Source organism: Amphiura filiformis, chromosome 17 (assembly GCF_039555335.1).
Source record: "Amphiura filiformis chromosome 17, Afil_fr2py, whole genome shotgun sequence".
Classification (NCBI taxonomy): domain Eukaryota; kingdom Metazoa; phylum Echinodermata; class Ophiuroidea; order Amphilepidida; family Amphiuridae; genus Amphiura; species Amphiura filiformis.
Window position 1 is genome coordinate 49,125,281 of NC_092644.1, and position 16,987 is coordinate 49,142,267.

General features: G+C 38.5%; 3 protein-coding genes across 3 annotated transcripts in view; 1 reads left to right on the forward strand and 2 right to left on the reverse strand.

Annotated features, from left to right (window-relative positions):
- Window positions 1–7,174, reverse strand: part of LOC140137253 (uncharacterized) — a 32,995-nt gene extending 25,821 nt beyond the window's left edge. The window contains exons 1-2 of the mRNA XM_072158899.1: window positions 6,826–7,174; window positions 2,528–2,597 (exon numbers count right to left, since the gene is read on the reverse strand). The gene's annotated coding sequence lies outside the window, so the exon portion shown is untranslated. The remainder of the gene's footprint in view (window positions 1–2,527; window positions 2,598–6,825) is intronic.
- On the reverse strand, window positions 3,803–4,126 carry LOC140137254 (uncharacterized). Its single transcript, XM_072158900.1, has one exon. It carries the CDS (start codon window positions 4,124–4,126, stop codon window positions 3,803–3,805), a length of 324 nt encoding a protein of 107 aa, XP_072015001.1.
- Window positions 7,175–11,139: 3,965 nt separating the features above from the next.
- Window positions 11,140–16,987, forward strand: part of LOC140137256 (uncharacterized) — a 39,969-nt gene continuing 34,121 nt past the window's right edge. The window contains exon 1 of the mRNA XM_072158903.1: window positions 11,140–11,435. The gene's annotated coding sequence lies outside the window, so the exon portion shown is untranslated. The remainder of the gene's footprint in view (window positions 11,436–16,987) is intronic.

A 16,987-nucleotide genomic window follows, 5' to 3' on the forward strand; every position in this document is an offset into this window, starting at 1 on the left:
TATATGACTATCATTTGAAGACTGAGCTCTGATCAGGGCTCAAATTTGGCACTGGTCTCACAACCATTACCTGCTGAAAACCCAGCGGACCAGTTGTATGTGTGACTTGTTGTAACTTGTCAGAAAGTGCTATATATGCACTTTCACAATACACGTTTCGTATCCGTATACCGCTATAAATAATAGCTTCAATCTCGATATGTGCACTCAGCTAGTGAAAACATTGTGGATGAAGCATACTGAAAAAGTGAAAGTACTAAAGTAGTACTGTAAGGCTGGGCTGTAAATAAAAAACACCAAAAGGTGAAGACATCAAAGTTCTATCTACCACGACAAAAAAGTCACTTGATGACACATGGACAATACAACATCCAGCCGCCAGTAACTACAAAATCAGTGGGTAACTTAACGCCACTGTTGACATGTAGGCTGACACCTATCAGAGCATAGGTCGTTCTTCTTGCTAATTGGATACGATCCCTGATGAGTTGCATATATGAGTATTATGACCCTTCTCGGTAGAGCGGAGAATTCCAAGGTGTGTACAATCCTTGGCAATTCCGAGTGTTTCATTGCCAAGCTGAAAAGGCTGTGAATCCTGCCACACATAAGTAGGCCGAGTTTTGGAAATTATATCAGATGGTTTTCTTTCATTCATTCATTTTCATCAATCATATTTTCATCATTCATATTTTATTTTCATCAATCATCAAAATGTGTGTGATACATGTACATAAGAATGCATGTGATGCATTTATGCATCTATGCTGAGCCGCATAGTCTGCAACCACCTGAAGCATAAATTGTAAGTCCGTCGTGGACCCTGCAGCCTGCACAACATCATCTGCGCATGTTTGGCGATCCAACATTTATGTTGCCAACTGAAGCTCCGACACCTGAATTTTCAAGCATCTTGAGCAAGTCATTAATTAAAGCCTTAATGTACGATTTGCGTCAAATTTTAATTTTAATATTCTTTATTCAAAATTTTGAAATAATATTAGTAATAACTGCCGGGAAGGGTTGCTGTCCATTTTAAGTTGAAATAACAAGGTAAAGTGAAAGAAACCCCACTGGTTATTTTGGCCATTTAACATGCAGTTCTATGGGAGGACATATTATCATAATTTTTAAATTATGATAATATGTCCAACTGTGCTCTATCTGTTGACCTACAAAGACAACAAATTTGGCCGATTCCATTTAGGTGCAAGTTGGGACATGTGTAAACATTACAAATATGCAAAAAAAATCAGGTTTGAAAAAAATTAACCAATTTCATATTATAAGATCGTACATTTATGGCTTTAAATGAATATTTGCAGCAGTCTGTTAATAAGACAATCCCTTAAGTTGTCTGAACAGGAATGGTCTTGACTATTCACCTTCTTACTTGACTTCACTTGAAGCATCCTGCCAGTACATTCATTCCAAAGGTGGATCCAGGCCAGAATAGAAAAGCTTGTGCAGCATGCCATTTTGGTGGATGACATCAAATGCCTTTCTTACATAGGAGGCCACAAAGAGTTCTTTCTTTGTGTCTTCTGCTTTGGCAATAATTTCAGATACCAACAGTGCAGGATAAGTTGAGAATGTATATCCACTTGCTCTATGAAAAAGGATATATATCCAGGCCTAATTACTGGTAATAATTTACCCCCTTTGGCATTTCACTCCCAGCTGGACAAGTCCACCCCATTGATAAACCACAGTAGACAAGCCCATTTTTTCAGCTCATAATGAGTTAACTATTTCATTATTCATTATTTTCAAGGTTTGTCATTAGGCCAAAAAAAAAAATATTGTTGTGTTGCCCTCAAGTGGGAAAATGGGAAAGTTGGGTCGGACGGTCGGATATCTTTTTTTTTTTTTTTTTTTTTTTTTTTTCTAACCTTCAGCTTTTTAAAAAATCCCCTCAAATATCAAATAATGCTTCTTCAATTAGGAAACATTTGTCAATTTTGACTTCTGGATACCTGTTAGACATCAATTGAAGACTAGTCTTTCAATAAAATATTAATTTTAAGTGAAAAACATTGATTTTTTGAACAAATCTGTACAAATCATCATTCAAAAAAAAAAAATGCCGACCCTGATTTTTCAGGATTTAGGGTCGGGCGGTTGAGGGCAACACAACAATTAATTTTTTTTGGCCTTATAAGCGTCAAGCGGCCTTTTACCAATGCTTATGCACGTTTGTTCATTCTATTTGGGTATCACCATTCACCAGCCCCAAATAGTGTCACGAACACACATAACGTAAAAGAATAATTATCTTGCTTTTTGTTGTAAAACAAACCCAATGTATTCCGAAGTATCAGTCTTCTTCACTCAAATTTGTACTAACCTCTCCGTTCACATTGGAGGATAGAGGTAAATGGGGGGGGGGGGGTGACTCATTTGTACAAAAATAACAAAATCGTGCAGAACATTATGAAATATTATTATCGTCACCAATTTGTTAAAAATCCGTCTTGTATAGTATCTCCTAGTTAAATTATAACATAAACAATAAGTTCATACATACCGTACTCACTATGTAACAGCACGCATGATTCGTTGAGAGCCAGGCATCGGGTGTCCCGGATGTGCTATCGCTGGGTAGAGAAAATGAAGGAAAATCATGTTTTTTAATAATGTTACTTGTAATTTTTTGGAAAGATTTTGGTAGGCAAATCCAGTAAAATAGTACTCACTTTCTGAGCTTTCGATGACCGGTTATGTCATCTTGATCACAGATGTCCAGGCTCACTGCACTTCCCGCCATGTGACTTGGTATTCTCATTCCCAGTGGCGTAGCCAGTGGGGGGGCCAGGTGCCCCCCCGCTCGTCATGGCCGTCGGTACATGTAAGGCCGTCGGTAGACGGAAGGCCTTGTTGAAAAAAAAAATTCGTTCACAATAGACTAATTTTCACTCAGGGTGACAGGAAAAAGGGGCGAATTGTAAAGAAAATGATGAAAAATTGTGAATTAAACGCCTATTATCCCTTTTTTTTTTTTTTTGCTCTTCACTTTTTCAAACCATGCAAAAAAATTTGGGGTCAACAAATCACAAAATATTTCCGTCGGTACATTTACAAGTTGTGCCCCCTCGATTCCAAAATCCTGGCTACGCCACTGCTCATTCCCACAGGTTCTTGATTGGTTTAGCAGCGAGTCGTAGACGTGATCCAGAGAATACATCCCAATGTCTCGATTCATGGTTTTATTGCCCTCCTCCTGATCCACATGGCTTCACTGATTTTTCTAGTGAACTGATTTGAGTCTCCCGTTGAGTCTTTGTCGATTATTTTTGCCCCTCCCAGTTAATAACATGGTTTTCTTGTGCGATATGGTCTGTTATGGCGGATTTGTTTTGTTCTGTAAGAGATTCTTTCCTTTTGGCTCTGGTGTAAGTTCTGCTCTTTAGTTTCTCTGCATCTTTCTGATGTTCTTTTAATCTGGTTCCGAATGCTCTTCCCGTTTCACCGATATAAGTTTTGTCACATCCCTTGCAGTCCACACTATATACAACTTCACAAGTCTTGTTGGATTCAATTTTGTCTTTTGGATGGACAAGTAGGTTCCTTAGCGTGTTATGGGGCCTCATAGCAGTGGCAATACGGTGTTTCCAGAAGATTCGCTGCAGTTTTTCTGAGAGTCCTTTTATCGTCGGATAACCACAGTTTGTTTAAAACGCTTTCTTTATTCTTTCCTCTTCCTCTTTCTTATCTTCCTCTTCAGTTACTACGTTCTGCATTCTATCAAGTAGTGTTCGGATTACGCCCAGTTTCTGATGTAATGGATGTTGGGATGCGAAGTTTAAGTATTGGTCTGTGTGCGTTTTTTGCGATAGACCAGTAGTTTTGTAGAGCCATCTTGTTTTCTGACAATGAGTGTATCTAAGAAGGGTATCTTTCCTTCCACTTCTTCTTTGTATGTGAATTTTATGTTTCCTGATGGGTCTACTGAGTTAAGGTGATCGGTGAGCTTTTCAGTTGAGTTTTTCTTGATGATTTCCAATATATCGTCCACATAACGGCACCACAGCTTTGGCTTGCAGTCCAAGGGGGCACTGGCCATGGCTTGTTCTTCCAACCATTCCATGTAGAGGTTGGCGACGATTGCACTCACAGGACTGCCCATTGCTGCACCGAACCGCTGACGATAAATATTTCCACGGAAATAAAAATATGTTGTAGTCAGTATAAACTCAAGAAGTTCCATAATATCTTCTGCGGTGAGTTTTGTGCATGTGGGTAATGAAGTATATGTATCTTTGATGAGCTTAGTTTTGATGACTGCTATCGCTTGGTCTATGGGTATGTTTGTGAATAATGATACAACATCATGAGAATTAAAAATGTCTCCATCGTCAATATATATACATGTACATGTACCACTAATCTCTTCGGCCAACGATTTTGAATTGTGACGTGGTGCTCCGTCTGCCCTACAATTGGTGCGAGAATCTCAGCTAAAGCTTTCGAAGTTTGATACCCTACACTACCGATACCAGGTAGTACTAATCGAATCAGGTTGAGATCCTCTGGTCATACTACCCCCTACCACGTTTCATCATCATAGGGCTTAGGGATCTTACGAATCCCCCAGATACAGCTCCACAAGGCGGATTTCTTCAGATTTCCAACCATATTTGTAGAATCGTTCCGCATAAATTATGCAAATTAACAACTAAATGCGCATACTTTTCGCCGAAAAACTAATCAGGTGATCAGCAGATGTGTATCATAGCTGCCACCAGATTTCGTTACCATGCGCCCGACGGATCTTGAGATAGTCTGTCCACAAACTCCGCAATCAATTTGCGCTGATTTGCGCATAAATTATGCAAATTAGCTATGTTAATTTGCATATTTTTCCCCGAGCAAACTTGGATACCCTTCCTCCCACCAAGTAGCGTCGCCGTAAGTCTTACGGTTCCCCAGATACAGCTCCGGACGGACACACATACATACACACCCCTACACACATACGGAAAAGTGATATAGTCTCCTGCCTTATCAAGCGAGACAAAAACGAGAGGATTCACTGTAGGCCTACTATCACAGCAATTTTTAACACGAAGATATAGGGATGATGACGATGTGCGCTGTTTAATTTGCTGAATGGTATACCTACTTTGTGAAGTTGTGTTCATCGTGGAACATTCACCTATGCTTGTTACTCCGTGACTATAGTCAAATGCAGCAAACCTTTGACGAGACACGACTACCGTGATGTTGCAAATTCGGCGCTAACAACGCGTACGGCGCACAGTTCATTCTTAAATTTCCACTCAGCAACAACATATCGCCTTAGCAGCCAATCAGAGACAAGTGCGTGCAACGCAGTAAATACGCGATGTATCCTTACAATACGCACTCGTCAAAGGTTTACTGCATTTTAGTATAACAGTGGCAGTGGCGGCACCAGTAACTGTTTGGGGGGGCATGGGGGGGGGGCAAAGTGTGAATCAATTTCAGGGGGCAAAATTGACAAATTTTGCATAAAATTGCCATAAAAAGTGGAAATTTATGTAATTTGGGGGATTTTGCCTCAAAATTGGGGTTGATATGCACATCCACGCAAAGAGTATAACACGAATTAAGTAATTTTTCTATACTTTTTAATTTTAGTTTTTTACCTGTTGTCCCGGGGGGGCCACTCAAATATGAGAGTGTACGCATGCGTGACCAAATTTTTTTGAACACCCCCTAAACAAGTTTTCCTCTGTGAGCAAAATGACCCCCTAAGCAAGTTTTTAGCGCACTTTCTCAAAAATTTGACCCCCTAAACAAGTTTTTGTCTAATTTTGACCCCCTAAACAAGTTTTTGTCTAATTTTGATCCCCTAAACAAGTTTTGTCTAAATTTGACCCGCTAAACAAGTTTTTGTCTAAATTTGACCCACTTTACAAGTTTTGATGGATTTTGATAAATTGAACAATTTTTTGTAAGCCTACAAACTTGTCATTGAACACTAAAGTCTACCAAAATATAAATACTGACACAATGAATTCAGACTAGGCCTACCATATGAGGTCTTCAGATTCGTAGCTTGTTACATGAATCTGATTGGATTCTCGTAAAGTAGTTTTGTGAGAATATAAAATACCAATATACAGCGTAATTTATCCAGAGGCAACGTTTATAAGCAGTATTCACATCGTAGTTGGTTCCGAATTCGGCACCTAAAGTTGAATATCGTGTCCCTGTATCGTGTGCCCTTTTCATGCTTTCTACTGCAAATATAATTTCCTAATGTAATCCAGAGGGGAACTCACAAATCTACCAGCAGGAGTACTAAATAATGTGAGGAATCTATAATAGGTCCTGAAAATCTTTTTGAAATACATGATATTTTCGTCCCGGATTTTCGTCTCCCCGTTTGTCCACTGAACTATATAACATCATAATTTTATATGACGTCATTAATTATAATTAATATGCACGTTTTTTTTTTTATCTAAACGGTATTTTACATAGAAGTACGAGGCCATGGTTAAATCACATGTAATACGTCATGAAATATATTTGCATAACATAGTGACACTTCAGGTTTGGAGCATGCTGTGAACATTTAACATACGAACGGGGAATTCCGGCACTGGAATAAACTTTTTTCGGAATCAGAGTTTCAGCAGATTTAAAAAGCGGATTAAAATGGTACCCTAAATGCGTTACAAACGATTTTAAAACTACCCCTTTTCATGAAAATCACCGTTTTTTACCCCCTTAACGCGTCACGCGCGTAACGTGCCCAACCAAGAAAAAACACCCCTTTTCACGCGTTTTTTTGGTCACGCATGCTTACATCATTATATTTGAGTGGCCCCCCCGGGCCTGTTGTGTGCGACTGTGTGAGCCTGTTTCCAATCATGCAAAATTGACGTGCACTCGAGCTTGATGACACTACATGCATGTGTTTTTGTTGCTCGTCAGGCCTCTAGAAAAAACCAGTGTACAGATTGCAGTATAAGATGTGTTCTTGCACGTGATATTTGTCAGAAACTATTGGAATGGAGAAGAGAAAAAACAAATTTTTCTTACGGAAAATTCAACGCAACAGGCCAGATAATTACAAACAGCCCGTCTTCCAATTAATTTAGGGCGCACACCACCATATCACTCCGCGCGCCTCAATCATCTTTTTTTTATAAATTCATGTTTCAGAAAAACTTTTTCAATCACTCTTTCAAAACAACTCACATCCTGGAGGGGGGGGGCACTTCAATTTGAAATGGATATAGGTGATTTTTGGCATTCGGTGAGAGCAAAATGTAAAAAATATGGGGTCATTGGATGAGAACCTGACATTTTTTTAAATGGAATCTTTGGGTGACAGAAGCCTCGAAAATCGAATTTCCAGTTCTAAATGGCTTCAATTTGCTTTGTTTTTTCAAAATAAGTAACAAAATCAGTGATAAATAAAAGTTGCTGTTCAAATTGAACCTGTAAGGGTCTTTGGGTGACAGATCAAGTGGAAAAATAGGGGGTCTTTGTTGGTGAGTGACAGGGCATGTGCCCGGGGCATGTGTTCGTTGGGCCGGAATTGGGTGACAGCGATGCTGAATAAAAATTCCTTTAAAAAGGAACAGGGCGAACAAATGAGGAAGTGTCAAGATAAAGGTGTAGTTATTTGTTTGAACTGTTTCTATAATTCGCATCGATCATAATGAGTACTTAGCCTATGATTTTGCCTAGAGACTGTACTCAGTGTATGGACAGTGTAGCCTATTTGTCTAATCATTTTGGCTATTTAATTCTGACCATTGTGATTAAAACAGGCTTTCAGATTGGTGAGCTATTGTGTACCAAGTGATAAGACCGGGCACGTATAATAAAAATACACTGGATAATTCATGACAGCCTATTTACTGGCAAAAGGTGGGCCATATAAATCTTAGTTGATTCTTGAACACAATTTAAGCAGGAACCTTGAGGCAGAATTTGAATACATATTATCCTGTAACGTTTACTTAGCCTAACAGTCAATGAACGTTCATTGTTAGCATAATAAGTAGCTTTGGGTATCCTATGTTTATGAAATAAAGTGTTTACAAACGAATAAGGAACAATAATACAGAACATTTATTGTTGATTAATGTAGCCTATGGGTATACAATGTTTACAAAATAAGAGCGTTAATGTTTTGTACATGAAGTTAACGTCTTTGCTACATAGCTAGTTGTTAATACATCGAAAATGTGACTAGAGATTAACAATTTGATGACATTCAAAATAATTTAGTATTAAAGAATTTCAACAAATTACAGAACTTTCATTTGTTGACATACTAGCAATATTGTTAAGGGGTACTACACCCTGCCCAATTTTGTGCCCATTTTGCATTTTTCTCAAAATTATAGCGCATTGGGGACAAGTAAGATATGTATATTATAGGGGCAATGACTACAACTACTGCACTGGAAATTTTATTTCAGCACAGAACAGACAACAGTTGTGGAGTAACAGTCAAAAATGAGGGAAAACCAATATTTGATCAATAAATCAATAACTACTTGCTTTGAGTTGCTGAATTTTCAGTACAGTAGTTGTAGTCCTTGCCCTATAATATACATATCTTACTTGTTACCAATGTGCTACAATTTTTGAGAAAAATGCAAAAATAGGCACAACAGGGGTGTAGTACCCCCTTAACAATGTTGAAAATCATGTTCATAAGCGTAACATCCTCTATGTTCATAAACGTAAGTAATCCCATAACTGTTCAAATAACAGCCCTCACTTAACAGACATTAAGTCTCAATTGACAGGATCCATAAGTGGTAAAGTAAATATATTTTCTCTTTATCGCCTGCCTAAGTTTCCCCATTTAAGGGATGGTGTATGAACGTTCGGACAGTATTTATTGTGGGACATTAGAGCACATCAGACATGTTGAATTGCATTCTGAATACGAAGAATTTCCTTTTGATATAAAATAATTTTGATTTTTTGAAATTCGCAAATGATGATTTTTACTTAAAGTGTATGTAGGTGGGATGAAAAAGCCGACGAAAAATTGAACATTTTGACCTTTCGTATTGAAGATATGGATCTTTTTCCCAAAACACAAAAAAAATTAGGTAATTTTGGGAAAAAAGTCCATATTTTCAATATGAAAGGTCAAAATTTGTCAATTGATCGGCTTTTCCTCGCAGCTACATACACTTTAAGAATATGTCATTAGATTTATAAAATTTACTTGAAGACTGTTATATATCAAAATATGAAAAATATCAAATTTTAATAATTTGTCATAAAATTTGTAGGCCTATTACATCGTGATTTTCAAAAAATGAAAATTATTTGATATCAGAAAGACATTCTTCGTATTAGAAATGCAATTCCATAATGTCTGATGTGCTCTCATGTCCCACAAAAAATACTATCGAAACGCCCATTCCAAATCCCTTAAGTTCTCTCTTTAATTTACTGAAGGTTGTGTTTGTATAAATGAATTCAGTTATATAAACACAGCCTCATGAAAAGGTCATGTTGACATAAATTAATTGACTGTGTGCTTAAAGTATCATTAAAAGCAGAACAACAAGCACATACAGGCAAGTATTTTGCCAGTATCAATAAAACTATAATGAGGCTATTAATGTAGCCCAACTGTACGTACAATCTGGCAATACCGCTAAATCTTAAAGCAATGAAAAATATCTGTTGCAATTTTCGGATTTGCATAAAAGTAATTCTAGTTCATCCAAGTTGTAAAACAATTATTTCTTTTAATACAAACACATTCCTTGGTAAGACAACTTTATAGCACTGTTTGAATATCAACATGAAGTAGTAATGACAAATTTAAATGTACACTATCGCCTCTGTAGTTTCCTGATCACATAGACAGCACGATTATTTTATTTTTATTCTGCAACGCTGTGAGGAAATAAGTATGCCAAAACCCATCGCAATAAGGACGAAAAATGCTTTGCATTTTTCGCCCAAAAAGGGGGTCTTAACAGCCCTACATACATGTATGCGTCCGCATCTCCAAAGTTGGAGTGCCCCCCCAGGACTCACATTGGCTTTCACCTTTTCACTTTCATTAAGATACAAATAGGGCCTAGTTGTCTTATAATATATCATACAATTTAAGTATATTTTTAAGTTAAAGCAATATTATAACATTTTCAAACAAAATAGATTAGCATTTCTTTGCCATAAAATGTTAGCTTTTACTGTCAGATATATCCCTTTTATTTTTAAGCCGAACAACTACTTCAAAGCAAAGAAAATTGGAATTTACTACCAGCGCACATGTCGCCAATACCTACCACTCCTTCGGTCATGTTGTGGTACGACCCTTTGTTGTGTATATCACCGTCGCGCACGCCGCGTAGTACTGTGTGTTATGAACATCGTGTATGCGTTCGACTAACAATTCCATCGTAATAATAAAGGGCTGAATCAGCCTTTTATTCAAAATCTCTGATTTTGACAAAACTACAGCACCTATAATTGAAGACCGAATTGAAAAGACTAGTTTGCGTATGACGTCCTGTCAACCAGACCAAAAATGCCGTACTGCGCAGGTCAGTAACCAATCACGTCGCGCCTTTGCCCTGACGTCAGACGCAAACTAGTCTTTTTAATTCGGTCTTTAATTATAGAGTCTTGATTTTTGCAGGCTATATTGGTTTAATAAAGTACAATTTAATCGTGTAAAAAAATGAATTAAAAAAATTCAGTGAGGGCGTCCTCCTCAGCAAATGTTATAATATGGCTTTAAAGGGGCATTTCGTGATCCACAGCCTCATCCCCCACTTTTCTCAAAAAAAGTTGAGATTTTTATATCACTGGAAACCTCTGGCTACATAATGTTTATGTACAAAATATTTCTTGCAGATTAATTCGTTTTGCAAAGATATCGTGTTCAAAAAGGGGGTCACTCAGTGTATTTTTTAGGCTACTGAAAAAAAACGGGGTCATTGGGTCCGGGATTGGGTACGGGTGTAGGATTTGCCAAAAATAACGGGGTCATTTCATGGGCACATGATGTAGGCCTATGTCAATATATGGGAGTGCCCACCCCCCGGGACATGAGGTAGAAAACAAACTTACTTTCTTTACTTTCACGTGTATTTCAATGAGACGATTATTTAGTGGTGTGCACTCTTCCGGGTCAAGTCTGGTCAAGTCAGTTCCGGTTCCGGTGCGGCACTGCTACAGTACTCTCGCATCTCGGTAACTAACACATGGATCTGTGTTTCTTCTATTTTCTGGCAAATATTATGTGAAGGAACGCAAATTGCAGACTAATAATCTCTGTATAAATGTGTACACTGGTTGTCTGGGACTGGTTCATTTCGGAGGTTTGCCAAACGCAAAAAAATAACGTCGTCACTGAGCGTCACTCATCGTTGTCGATCTCGACGAGTGCATGCACGTTCAACGTTGGCAAATTGCAGCCCATTGTTCCGTCGATCCTTGGAAATCAGGTTTGTATCTATTTCTTCTTCTTCTTCTGTATTAGTGCCTCCCTCATATGTATGAGAAGACTCGCTTGCCAGTCCTATATACGCATATGAATTCAGATTTTTAAATTACAAATTTAAGCGTACTGCTAGTATAGTGATCCACAGCCTCATCCCCCCACTTTTCCCAAAAAAAGTTGCGATTTTTACACCACTGGATACCTCAGGCTACATAATGTTTATGTACCAAATATTTCTTGCAGATTAATTCGTTTAGCAAAAATATCGTGAAATTTGAATTTCGTTCTGGTGCACCAGAATATAGTCACGATTATCGCACTTTCAGTTTCCCACGCGTTTGAACGGGAATTGGATTGCGTACTTTTTCGATGTCTAGTGAGCAAATTTTTTCAATATTTTGAGAAAATGATGTCAAATTTTCTATTCTGTATTGTTTGGTAATAATGTCTTTTGCCAATAGTATGTTTAAAGTTGTAATTTTGTGTTTTTGATCGCAAAGATCGGATATTTTCGTTCGATTCAATTCTGAACCCTTCAAGGGTGCCGATTTCGCAGAACTTTGACGATAATTTTGCCTTTTGGACACTAAAATGCTTTCGATCCTTAATTTTGTTTCAACCGAGTCTTAAATTAGCAAGCACAACACGGTTGGTACCACTTTTATATAGGCCCTACATTGATGAAATTTTAAAGATTTTTTTTCAAGTTTCTAACTGGCGCAAATCGTTAAGTGTGTATTTCCCATTGACATCCAAAATGGCGTAAGCCAGTCCTCAATATACATAGGTACGGCGTATATAGGACTGGCAAGCGAGTCTACACCAGAACGAAATTACAACACATTGTCTATGGAGCAGTGAATACATATATTATCTAGTTCGCAACGCAAACTTAGAAAAACGGGCAAACACACACATCATTTATCGGTGTGACATTTTCGTAATTGGTGATGCCCTATCTAAGTTTGCACTGAAGTGCCATCTCAGTTTTGGTGCGCCGACTTGGATCATGTGCTAATGAGTTTTTATTTATTCAGGATAAAATAATGGAGTATTTATTACAATTTCAAGCATAGAAGTTTAGGTAAGAAGTACAAGAAGCTGTGTAATTAATATTATGACAAACATTCAACTATTTAAGCTACAGGAGCCTTGTATTGTTTAGTGCAAACTCTAATTGAAACCATGCAATTGCGTTGCACTAGCTTTTTGTATATATACACTTCGTCCTATACCGTTGTGCAGAGCTACTACGGTATGGGTTCCTCGTACTACATAATTATAATCATGCATAACTCGTAAGTTACATAAAATCGGAATCAACTGAAATTTTGGAAATAAGCTTTTTTCGAGAATAAAAACTAAAAAATGTCATAAAAAGAGGATGCTAGGATCACGAAATACTCCTTTAATAAAGCCCTTTCGCAATCATGCAATTCCAGATCATGGTGCATCATGGGCAGGGCTGTCAACTCTCACGCATTGGCTGTGAGTCTCACACATAATGACACATTGGGTCACTTTCTCACGGTCTCACGCCAAGGTAGTATAATCTCCTGACCTAGGTAGTAAATCTCACGCAAAATGCTGGAAAATGATTAAAATCTCACGCATCGTCAAAATAATTTGTTGTCCCTACCCCCCCTGCTTTTCAGATTCTCAAGCGCCATGGCTCAAATAATCATGGCTGGGTCAAAAAGAACATTGTAGTCGATAAATCCTGGTACGGCTCTGTCTCACGTCAAGCAATTCCAAAAAGTTGACAGCCCTGATCATGGGCGGGATCATGGGTAATATTTGGAGATGAACACGATGGCTACTGTACATTTTCAATGGGGTGAACTTTGACGTTTGCATAAAAACGTTTCGTACTAGAATTTCGCTGACTGTTTGGTCTTCATTTCTTCACACTATTTGTATTTCACAGGAAATATTAACATAATCATTGTAGGAATAAATAAAATATGTTTTACAAAAATATGTTTTTGAAGGAAGTGCAAAATTCACCACCATTGCAAGTTTACGCACTGTACAGTCTGTCCACCTGAAGTACAAACCAAATCTGTGGCATCGGGGGTCGATGCTTTGCGTCATACGCGAATGTGACGCGTAAAAGAGCGTGATGCGCTCGGCAAGTACAAATCGCGAAGCAGTTGGCGCTCCAAAGAAGCATTGCATTGAAATGATTATTCTCATACCTCGGGTTTCCGAGGTCTATTTACTTTGTACTTCTATGTGGACAGACTATAGCCTCGTGTTTATCTCTCGTTGAAGAACTGTGTGACGATGTCTGAGCATCGAGCATGCGCAGTCGCAATTTTCTGAAATAATGCAAAAGGGCTTATTATTGTGCACATATGCCTAACTGAACACAAGGGGAAAAACCCTGGTAAATAACCAAGTCTCACAAAATCTCACTAAATGTCCATCTGCAAAGCCTGTTAATAACTAAATCTCACTAAATCTCATTAAAAAAGTGGAATGAGATTTTGTGAGATGTGGAGTGTATGTTGAAATAACATGTAATTTATTAATGCATGTTATTAACCAAATCTCACAAAATCTTATTTGTACTGATTTTAAACATGTTAACTGAATCTCACTAAATCTCACTAAAACTTTAATTCATACAAAACTAATTCTCACAAAATCTCACTAAAAAAAATGCACAAAAGTAAAGTCATAACTGAATCTCACTAAATCTCATTTTTTTTTAAATCTCTCAAAAACTAAATCTCACAAAATCTCACTTTGTAAAAAATAGGTGGTATTTGGTTTTTTATATATGTTGTAACAAATTAGCTGTGGTAATTAAAAATTTTAAAGCCTATCGATCTTTTCAATCTTATTTTCAAGTGTGGTGTTTTGTGGTATTTCAATCATGTACCATAATATCTTGCTGTTAAGCTGCAGCAAAAGGGCAGAGACTGACATAATCATTAACCAATCCTAGTGGTCACTGACAACTACAAATCAACTATAGACTTCACATTTTAGTTTTAGTTTCATTATCTATTATACTATTGACCAAAACAAAAGTCATGCTCTTTGTTTTATTTATCTGTAACTCATTTTGTTAATTATTTTGGGCTCAGCATGAGAGTGTTGTGACAGGAGTACTTTAACCACAAATTTTATTAGTTTGTTATGAATAAAGGCCATTATTTTATTTTTTAGCTATTTATTTGTTTTGAATATAGCAATAGCCCTGTATTTTATTGTCATGAACATAGGCGTACATTTTGTTTGGGATCATTGAATATGTAGGACTGTAACATTGATTTAGTTTGGGGTTGAGTGTATGTAGGACCATAGCATTTTTGTTGTTGAAGTGATGGCTCAGATATTTACAATGCAAGCAGACTAGCGCTGTATAGCTTGCAAGGTGGGGAAATTTCCTATCATCATTGCCATCCCCACCCACCCCCCCATTCAGAAACAATATTGCCATAAGTCAAAGTAATTTGAATAGGGAACATCACTATGAATTTATAGCCTAGGTTGGCTGAAAAGCCAGGCTTCACTTTTGCACAAACATTTATAATTTAGACATTCAAGATACATGTACATCGAGGCTGAAAAGCCACAGATGCAAGTATCTCATGCCGTTAGGCTGAAAAACCATAGGCATAAAGCTCCCTAAAATTGCATAAATTTATATTAGAAAAACCAAGGCTGAAAAGCCATGCAAAAATTTCATACCAAAGAAATTTGATTTCGCTGAAAAGCCAGGCAACATGTTTCTGAATTTTAAAAATGGCTCAGAGTTACTCGGTGACTATATCTGGGTTTGGCATCGATCATAGACATTGGCCAAACCACTCTGTCATTCCGGTATATCTCATCCTTGCCATTTTTTTGATGATGCAAAGAAATGCTTGTTCAGCTCAAAAGCTGGAAAATATAATCTAAAAAATAAAACAGAATAGGCTGAAAAGCAACCACCCCATACTTCCATGGCCTAAAAATTAAGAATCGGCTGTGTAAAACCTACAAGCTATTTCTTTGCAATATTTTTACATATAAAATATTTTAATTTTTCACATATCCCCCTAAAATTTATAAAATATTTCATCTTTTCACATATCAAAAAAAAAAAAAAAAAAAATTGTGGCTCAGACCAGTCAGTCATCGCCATTGCCAAAATTGGTCCAGTTATCAATTGGGTCTGGCATCGATCGTAACATGGGCCAAGACCCATCAAACTGGTGGGGTGGTGGTTTTAAGTAACGGGCCCGTGGAAGTAGGCGGGCCCGGTTGAAGATCCATCTGAAGCAGGTCCATCTGGGTGGGTGCACGGATCTAGTTGGCAGCATTAGGACGTCTCGCACCGTGGTAGCTGGCAAAGCATTCCGGATTCTTGCTCAGACGACAGAAATGGGCCCCGCACGCTCGGCATCCCCACTTGGTGACTATTGGTTTGCCACGACGTCCAGCGCAGACCCTTCCTGCCGCCTTTGCAAGCGACGCAAGAAATGCCCCATTCCTTCTTGCCCTTCAGCAACTCCAGGCGGTGGATTGGTCCGTTGTGCGCAGGCACTGGTCTCGCCCTCATATTTTGCCGGCTGCTGTAGTGCCTTCTGGTATGGTCTTGACCGTAGGCGTAGCCGTCTATGAGACCTTCAACGACATCGTGGATGAAGTCTTGCTGCCGCATAGCTTTCCTCCGTCCATACGAGTGACAGATGTAAGAATTCACTCTGCAGATGTCGAGCAGGAAATAGACCAGTTGCTTCCACCAGATGTTGGACTTCCGGCTGCACGTATGATATGCACGGAGCTGGTCGTTGTGGTCGACTCCACCCATGTTGGCAATGTAATCTAGCACCTGCTTCGGAGCGGCAACCTGGTGCTTCTCCTTTGGAAGGATGCCATCCAAGGAGAAGGTCCTCAGGACGAAGTCCTCTTGACGGTTTCGCCATGCTTGGTGACCAGTCGATAAGACGTGCATTGGCCGGCTGTCGTTCCACATGGTGTAGGACAGGTGGTGTTGTTTCCTGAAATACATTGTGCCACGACGCGTCTTTTGAAATTTCGCATGTGCACCGCTCTGCGTCTAGAACCGTTCTTCTTGTCGCCGAGGTTAAACTGCGTCGGGAGTCCTTTCCTGGTCTTCATAATAGCGCCCGTCATATAGGTCCGTCTCTGCAGCAACTTCTTTGCCAGATTAACACCTGTGTAGTACGAGTCCATAAAAACATGGTGACATTTGTTATACACTGGACGTATCAGGTCTTTACTGATTTTATACACTGTGGTGGTATATCTGGGATGAACGTTGAAGTTTGCCATGTAATGTGTTGCAGAGTCGCAGAGAGCGTACACCTTGAAACCCGCACGGATTGGTTTACTTGGCATAAAGAACTTTTTGACGAATGCTTTGAAGCCTTTGTATCGAATCATGGCTTCATCAATGGCGATGTTTCTACCCAGGTTAAAGTTGTCCCCACAACGTTTCAGAACCTCTTCCCAGACGGGCAGCACTTTATATAGAGGGTGTCGCTTGGTATGGTGGAAGTAATGTTGCTTGTCTTCAGGAGTTACCCTCGCCCAATT

What these genes read in the sequence shown, in the direction of transcription:
- LOC140137254 (XM_072158900.1), bottom strand. Translation starts at nt 4,126, where the DNA reads ATGGGCAGTCCTGTGAGTGCAATCGTCGCCAACCTCTACATGGAATGG.